At 44.8% G+C, this 8,545-nt stretch overlaps 2 protein-coding genes across 2 annotated transcripts; both read left to right on the top strand.

The window, feature by feature from the left end:
* The first annotated feature begins 1,233 nt into the window (after positions 1 to 1,233).
* Positions 1,234 to 2,618, top strand: LOC134300279 (toll-like receptor 5). Its single transcript, XM_062984999.1, has one exon. The coding sequence runs from the start codon at positions 1,234 to 1,236 to the stop codon at positions 2,539 to 2,541; it is 1,308 nt and encodes a 435-aa protein (XP_062841069.1). The 3' UTR covers positions 2,542 to 2,618.
* Positions 2,619 to 3,590: 972 nt separating this feature from the next.
* LOC134300231 (toll-like receptor 5) lies at positions 3,591 to 7,717 on the top strand. Its single transcript, XM_062984936.1, has 2 exons — positions 3,591 to 3,776; positions 4,102 to 7,717. The coding sequence occupies exon 2, from the start codon at positions 4,112 to 4,114 to the stop codon at positions 6,758 to 6,760; it is 2,649 nt and encodes an 882-aa protein (XP_062841006.1). The 5' UTR covers positions 3,591 to 3,776; positions 4,102 to 4,111; the 3' UTR covers positions 6,761 to 7,717.
* The last annotated feature ends 828 nt before the right edge of the window (positions 7,718 to 8,545 follow it).

Raw genomic sequence — 8,545 nt, 5'->3', positions numbered from 1 at the left:
AAACCAATTCATTTCTACAGTGTGAATATATTTTAATATATTTCAAATACAAATGGTAAACAGAGCGGCCGCTATGTGATCTTTTCAGCTAGAACAGTCACTCTTTTATAAGAATGCTTCTCACAAGACTTTAAAGTGTGTCTGTGGGAATTTGGGCCCCATCAGTCAAAAGAGCATTTGTATGGCTGGGCACTGATAAGGTCAAGTCTCAGTGGATGTTCCGGTTCATTCCAGAGCTGTTGAGTGGGGCTGAGGTCACATTTATTACACCTGGTAGTAACAGTTGTGGTTAAAACACATGAATTCAGTCATCAGAAAGGGCGTCCTAATACATTTGTGGCTTAAATAGGCAAACCTACTGGTTAGAAGGGGTGCAGAAACTTTCGAACACAAAGAACACACAGTCGTTAAAGAACTTGAATTTGGGTTACTGGGCTGTCTGTAAGGTGATCTCTGTAGAGTTAGACAATGAAATTTCTTTTCCTGTAGACTATTGGCCAACATTTCTTCTACACGATAATGTGATCTCGGCATTTCCAAGAGCTTCCTGCTGGCACAGTTTACCCAAAAACAACAAAGCATTGTGTTCCTACAGCAGTGTGACCTCTACCTCCTACTTATTAGAGTCCCAGCAAGGTGAAAAAATACACATAATATGTTATATTAACATTTATTACCATACATGAACTTATCCAACAAGGTATTCTTCTATGAATGAACGCAGCACACATTATTACCACTGTTTAGCACAATAACGGCAATAATCATAACATTTGTGCAAGAAGCTTTTTGCAGTGGATTTTTTTCTTGACCAATACTCTGTAGCGTAAACATTTTGCAATGCTGAATACATACGTCCTTCCTGCAGCTTAGGTCCTCTTGTTCCAGCACGGAATCCCCAACATTACACCATCAATGTCATCATATAATGCACTATTTATTGGGAATGGGAACAGGACGGAGTTTACTCTTAACAGCACAGCTGTACCGGGAGCAGGTTCACTCCATCGAGCAAGAGAAAAACTCTTTCTGTAAGAAAATTTATCTTTGCAATCTTTTCCACAAAGGGACGACGTAGTTGCACATTTTAATACCAACCAGATAGAAGGTAAGTGTTTTATTATTTAATAATTAGATCACACCTACTGTTCAATAAGCTTATCAACATGAAAGTGCTGGAACATGTTAGTCATTTACTTCACTGTAATGTTCTTTATTTCCAATTCTCCCAGCATGCTGAGCAGTTCCAGCTTTACTCTGGTGCTCCTTGAACTTTGGATCTGTCTCCTGGTGGCAGAAGCTTCCTCAGCATGCAACATCATAGACGACACAGCCTGGTGTGGCGTGAGGAACCTACGAGAGGTGCCTCCTCTACCTCATTATATAACTAAAGTGGATCTCAGTCTGAATGACATCGAGGAGATCCATGAGGAATCCTTCAAGGGCTCTGAAGCCATACAAATTCTAATCCTGGACCAGCAGAATCGACCTCTTACAATCAAAAACAATGCGTTTAGGCGACTGTCCAATCTGACAGAAGTGTATCTCAGATACAACAGGTTCCTCCGACTGGAACCGGGAGCGTTTCACGGATCGCTCAAGCTTCAGACTCTCGACCTCACGTACTGTTCGCTGAACGACTCTATTCTGTTGGGTGAGAGTTTGAGAACTCTGGTGTCTCTGGAGAAACTGATACTTAAGGACAACCAGATAAAAAGGATCCATCCGGCTTCGTTCTTCATCAACATGAGCAAACTGCACACGCTGGACGTCTCTCAGAACTGGGTTACGAGTCTGTGTGAGAACGATTTATGGGACGGTTTTCAGGGGAAACACTTCAAGCTGCTAAAATTCAGAGATGTTAAACTGACCGATATGAATCCGTACTGGTCCGGATGGGGCGAGTGTGGAAACCCGTTTAGGAACATGTCCATTACTGAGCTGGATTTGTCTCAAAATGGCTTCAGTGTGGACCTTGCAGTGCGGTTCTTTAGAGCCATCAGAGGAACCAAAATTCACTCTCTAATCCTTAAATATAGTGGTAGCATGGGTAAGGGTGTGTGGTTCAACAACTTGAAAGACCCAGACCAAAATACGTTCAAGGATCTTTCTGAGAGCGGTGTTAGGGTTCTGGATTTGTCCAACGCTCGGATATTTGCTTTAAAGAACTCAGTGTTCAGTTACGTTCCAGATCTGGAGCAAATCTCCTTGGCTTTTAATTCGATCAGCCAAATTGAGACGGGTGCTTTTGCCGGACTGAGGCGTTTAAAATCGCTCGATTTGTCCCATAACCTCCTGATTAAAATCGGTTCAAGATCATTTGAGAATCTGTGCAGTCTTGAGGTGCTCGATTTATCCAACAACAACATCAGGACACTGATGCCCGACTCGTTTAAAGGACTGGGCCGTCTGGTTCGACTGAACCTTTTACAAAATCCTGTACAAAAGGTGCATGTTTTGGGTATCGTTCCACAACTGCAGGTATTTTACTACGACAAAATGACCGAATCGTCCACATCAAACAAAAACCACATTTATTGATTTAGGGGTGTGACAGGATTTAGTAACGCTGGAGATTTCCAGTTCATGTTTGGTTTTGTGGTTTTATTTACTAAATATAATCAGTGAAAGTGTTGCAAATCTTTCCTTTGTACTTTTACCAGTTAAATAAAGATTTAAGAGAATGAAAACATCACAGATTCTTCTTTTTATTGCGTTTAAAATGTGGTTTGTGTGTTTATTATATTATATTATATTATATTATATTATATTATGTTATATTATATTATATTATATTATATTATATTAATTATATTATATTTTATTATATTATATTATAGTATGTTATATCATATGATATTAATGCTGCACCAGACTGAGGGACCATAAACGCTGACTGTGTGATTAGATACGGACAAAAGTATCAGGACACGCCGTCTAATTATTGAATTCATGTGTTTGTTTCAGCCACAACAGATGCTAACAGGTGTATATAAGGGAAATTATATGCCTCTGACTTTGCAGGAACGGTTTAGGGAAGGTCCTTTCCTGTTCCAGCATGAGCGAGCTCTATAAAGACGCGTAGAAAAGCGTCCTGCAAAGAGCCCTGAGCTCAGAAACACTCAACAGCTCTGGGATGAATCGGAATACTGACTGATCAATCAGCATCCAGCTGTACAAATACAAATGCTGTAATTTTTTAACAGAACGGGCACAAATTCCCATACACAGACACACTTCAAAGTCTTGTGAGAAGCGTCTCATATAGTGTATCAGGCCACTATTTCAAGTACACTATGTAGGATTTAAGATGTAGATTGAGACACAGCCCTTCAGCTTGCTGGCTGTATGTGTGTGTGTGTGTGTGTGTGTGTGTATGGGGGGGTCTGTGGGGAATCAGGAGCCCCTGTCACGTTCAGCATTTTTTTTTTTTGCTTGAGTAACCCTGACCAGTAGAACTAAAGTGTCACATCCTGTATGTTGCGTAACTGGTGTAAACAGAGCCGGAGAGAAGCTGAAGCTGGAGGAGGAGGAGAAGATAAGAAGGATTTCACAACGTCCAGCACACGTGAACATGTTTTTCTCTACTGAAGTTCCTTCTACACGGAATTCCCAACATTCCACTGTGCACACACTGCCCACCCGGTCCGAACTCAAATCGAAAACTCAGAACCTGGACTTTATTCCATCCAGCACTTCATTACCTACTGAGAACCACCAGGAGCGACAGGAACTTCTCACGGATCAGATTCAGCAGCACGACAAGCAAGGAACTGGTAAGAACCGAATGTCTCTTCTGTCCTTTTTAGACTATCTTTACTACGTATTACTGCTCTAACAGTCTCAGTTTAACCTCAGCAGTCTCCTGATCACTAATTCTAACTCACTGCCTGCACTGGTTCATTCATTCATTCATTCATTCATTCACTGTCTGCTGTTTTACCTCTGCTGTATCATCTGATTCATTTGGTACAAGGCAGGAACCCCAGACAGGTCACCAGTCTATCATAATTTCCAGTATCTCCAGTTAAATAAAAGTCAAGTCAAATGTATTTTTGAGAGCGCATTTACCTCACTGTAATGTTCTCGATTTATTTCCAGTTCTCCCAGCATGCTGAGCAGTTCCAGCTTTACTCTGGTGCTCCTTGAACTTTGGATCTGTCTCCTGGTGGCAGAAGCTTCCTCAGCGTGCAACATCATAGACGACACAGCCTGGTGTGGCGTGAGGAACCTACGAGAGGTGCCTCCTCTACCTCATTATATAACTAAAGTGGATCTCAGTCTGAATGACATCGAGGAGATCCCTGAGGAATCCTTCAAGGGCTCTGAAGCCATACAAATTCTGATCCTGGACCAGCAGAATCGACCTCTTACAATCAGAAACAATGCGTTTAGGCGACTGTCCGATCTGACAGAAGTGTATCTCAGATACAACAGGTTCCTCCGACTGGAACCGGGAGCGTTTCACGGATCGCTCAAGCTTCAGACGCTCGACCTCATGCAGTGTTCGCTGAACGACTCTATTCTGTCGGGCGAGAGTTTGAGACCTCTGGTGTCTCTGGAGAAACTGATACTTAAGGACAACCAGATAAAAAGGATCCATCCGGCTTCGTTCTTCATCAACATGAGCAAACTGCACACGCTGGACGTCTCTCAGAACTGGGTTACGAGTCTGTGTGAGAACGATTTATGGGACGGTTTTCAGGGGAAACACTTCAAGCTGCTAAAATTCAGAGATGTTAAACTGACCGATATGAATCCGTACTGGTCCGGATGGGGCGAGTGTGGAAACCCGTTTAGGAACATGTCCATTACTGAGCTGGATTTGTCTCAAAATGGCTTCAGTGTGGACCTTGCAGTGCGGTTCTTCAGAGCCATCAGAGGAACCAAAATACAAGCCCTGGATCTCAGCTCTAGTGTCAGCATGGGTAAGGGTGTGTGGTTCAACAACTTGAAAGATCCAGACCAAAATACGTTCAGGGATCTTCTCGAGAGCGGCGTTAGGGTTCTGGATTTGTCCGACGCTCGGATCTTTGCTCTGACGAACTCAGTGTTCAGTTACGTTCCAGATCTGGAGCAAATCTCCTTGGCTTTTAATTCGATCAATCATATTGCGCCGGGTGCATTTTTCGGACTGGGAAATTTAAAATTCCTTAATTTGTCCCATAATCTCCTGGATAAAATCAGTTCTGAGACGTTTGAGAATCTGCCGAGTCTTGAGGTGCTCGATTTATCCAACAACAACATCAGAATGCTGATGAGAGACTCGTTTACAGGTCTGGCCAGTCTGGCTCTACTGGACCTTTCAGACAATTCACTGCAGCTGGTGGATAAACTGGCCGTCCTCCCGCGACTTCAGGTTCTTTACTTGAAAGGAAACAGGATAGAGAGCTTGTACGGCCTTCCTAGCCAGACAAGAAACGCTTTGATTGTTGAAGTTCAGAACAACAGGCTGACCAACGCTGAGAGCTTCTACGAGATGTTGGTGGAATTCCCCGACATTAAAATGATCGTGCTTGGCGGTAATTTCTTTCTGTGGTGCCATCTTAACAAGAACTATTCCGTTTCCCCTTTAAACCAGTTACTGGTCCTGGATGTACATGCAACTGGCCTGCCAAACCTTTGGGATCAGGGAAAGTGCCTCACCATATTTGATGGACTTCACCAGCTGCAGACGCTCTTCCTTTACAGCAACTACATGCAGGCCCTTCCCAAAGATGTGTTTAAAGGACTCACCTCTTTAAACAACTTGGATTTGTCCTATAACTTATTAACCTACCTGCCTGCTGGCGTCTTCCCCGATAGTTTGAGATTCCTCGACCTCAGGCACAACTCCCTCGGCTCCGTCGACCCCGCCGCCCTGACCGGCCTCACCAGTGTCTTCTTGCTTGGGAACCGCTTCATTTGCGACTGCAGCCTGAGGGACTTCCAGACGTGGCTGAATCAGACAGACGTGCAGACGGACGGCCCCGTGGCGCACCTCACGTGCGAGTTTCCCGAGGAACAGCGAGGGCTCCCTCTGCTGGCGGCAGAACTGCGCTGTGAGGACGACCGGGACGAGGCCGCCGCCGAGCAGCTGAGGTTTGTTCTTTTCGTCTGCTGCGCGCTCTCCGTATCGCTGATCTGCACCGGGACCATCGTTTATACCCGTCTGCGCGGGCACTGCTTCAAGCTCTACAGGAAAGCCATCTCCAGGTTGATCGACGGGACCCCGAAAGAGCCCGAAAGCGACGGTTTTGAGTACGACGTCTTCCTGTGTTTCAGTCTGAAAGACATCAGATGGGTCACCAAGGCGCTCCTGAAAAAGCTGGACAGCCAGTTCTCGGAGCAAGGGAACCTCAGGTGCTGTTTCGAGGCGCGCGACTTCCTGCCGGGCGAGGACCATCTATCCAACATGCACAACGCCATCTCAAGCAGTAAGAAAACCCTGTGCGTGCTCTCCAGAGAGTTCCTGGAGGATGGCTGGTGCCTGGAGGCCTTCAGCATCGCCCAGAGTAAGATGCTGGAGGAGGTCCGCGACCTCCTGCTCGTGCTGCTCGTGGACAACATCCCGCCGTACAGGCTGATGAGGTACGAACACATCCGGACCTACATCCGGACCAGGAGGTACCTGTGCTGGCCAGATGATAGTCAGGACCTGGAGTGGTTCTACACACAACTGCAGAAAAGCATAGCGAAGGACGTCAAGGTCAAACCAATCCAACCACAACACGAACCGAACCACAAACCCACAAACCATGAAGCCATGACTGCTGTCTGAAAATGCTCTAAAGTTTTCGGACACCTGATCGTGAGCTTGTCAGACATCCGTCTGTGTGATGTTTTCAGCTAGGACAGCAGCCGCTTTTCTGAGAAGCTTCTCACCAGACTTTGGAGTGTGTCTGTGTGTGGGAATTTGTGCCCATTCAGTAGTTTAAAAAGCTAACCGCTGATTGATCAGTTGATGTTCCGGTTCATCCCAGGGCTCTGTGCAGGACACTATTAATGTCTTTATAGAGCTCAATCATGCTGGAATGTAAAGGACCTTCCCTAAACTGTTGCTGCACAGTCAGAAGCATATAATTTCCTTTATCTGACTGAGTTATTACACCTGTTAGCGACTGTTATGGCTGAAACATGTGCATTCAATTATTCATGTGTTTTTAGGCTTTTCTGAGAAGATTGTACAAGATTTCGGAACGTGTCTGTGAGAATTTGTGCTTGGTGTTGAGTGCAGGGGGTCAGGGATCTGTTCAGTGGATGTTCTCTGATTCTGAGGAGACGCTTGGAGTCCAAATCACTGTAAAATAAAATATTGCAACTCGCTGGAACGTTCTGAGCAGCATCCAGAACGCCGAGCTAAACAGCCAAGCTACTTTTAAGGTCATGCTAGTCAGCTAGCTGAAGTGAGCGGACAGCGCGGCGTAGACGTTGTGTAGACGTTGTGTAGACGTTTACAGATTAATAATTAAGACACTGAGACAGAAGTGAATAGAATTAGAGCTCTGAAGCAGTGAGCCGGACTCACTGAATAATTATAATCACTGTGAGAAACGAGCTCGTTATTCATCAGCGAATTCGCTACAGATACGATATCTGTGTTAGCAACTTGCTAACTATTTTCATGCACTGTTTTCTACAACATGATAATAAAATATAAAAGCAGACAAAAATACTTGAGACGTTTCAGTTCAAATTCATTCTGTCGTGTTAATTTATAATAAAATCTTCCTACTTAGCTTTGATGTTTCATTGTATTATTTTATTATTTTTATTATCATGTCACTTTGGGGGGTCACCCGGCGGCACGGTGGCTCGGTGGGTAGCACTGTCGCCTCACAGCAAGAAGGTCCTGGGTTTGATTCCCAGACGGGGCGGTCCGGGTCCTTTCTCCCCGTGTCTGCGTGGGTTTCCTCCGGGAGCTCCGGTTTCCTCCCACAGTACAAAAACATGCAGTCAGGTTAATTGGAGACACTGAATTGCCCTGTAGGTAAATGTGTGTGTGTGTCTGTGATGGACTGGCGCCCCGTCCAGGGTGTTACTGTGTGCCTTGCGCCCACTGAAAAGCTGGGATAGCCCCCCCACCGCGTTAAGAAAGTGAGTGAGTGAGTGAGAGTAACTTTGGTGGTGCAGCTAGCCAATCACTGCTGGCATCCAGGGTTCGAATCCCCAGCATTGTTGGCTGTGTTTGACGGGTGACCGAGGCCCCGTGATGGTGTTCCTCCACTATATGCAGTGATTCCTGGGAATTCAGAATCATTACTGCGACCCTGACCAGGATAAATCAGTAATAAAGCATAAAAACTAAATAAAATTATGAATTTTGTGAACTATCATTACACACTATATGAATGGTGAGTGAAAAGGCATAAAAATACATGAATCAAACCTAAAATATATAAAATTAATGGTCCAAACAACAAAGCCTTGGTCAGATAGGGGGCAGGAAGAAGAAAATGAACTCCAGAGACTTCCAGCACTGTTCACATCATTTCTCGAATGTTGGGGGTTAAAAGCTGGAAACACTTTACAGTCGTCTTCTAAAAATTAATTTACTTTATAAATA

The sequence above is a fragment of the Trichomycterus rosablanca genome, chromosome 22, assembly GCF_030014385.1.
Source record: "Trichomycterus rosablanca isolate fTriRos1 chromosome 22, fTriRos1.hap1, whole genome shotgun sequence".
In the NCBI taxonomy this organism is placed as follows: domain Eukaryota; kingdom Metazoa; phylum Chordata; class Actinopteri; order Siluriformes; family Trichomycteridae; genus Trichomycterus; species Trichomycterus rosablanca.
The sequence above is the reverse complement of the archived record's forward strand: the minus strand, read 5'-3'. Positions and strand labels throughout refer to the sequence as shown.

What these genes read in the sequence shown, in the direction of transcription:
- LOC134300279 (XM_062984999.1), top strand. Translation starts at nt 1,234, where the DNA reads ATGCTGAGCAGTTCCAGCTTTACTCTGGTGCTCCTTGAACTTTGGATC.
- LOC134300231 (XM_062984936.1), top strand. Translation starts at nt 4,112, where the DNA reads ATGCTGAGCAGTTCCAGCTTTACTCTGGTGCTCCTTGAACTTTGGATC.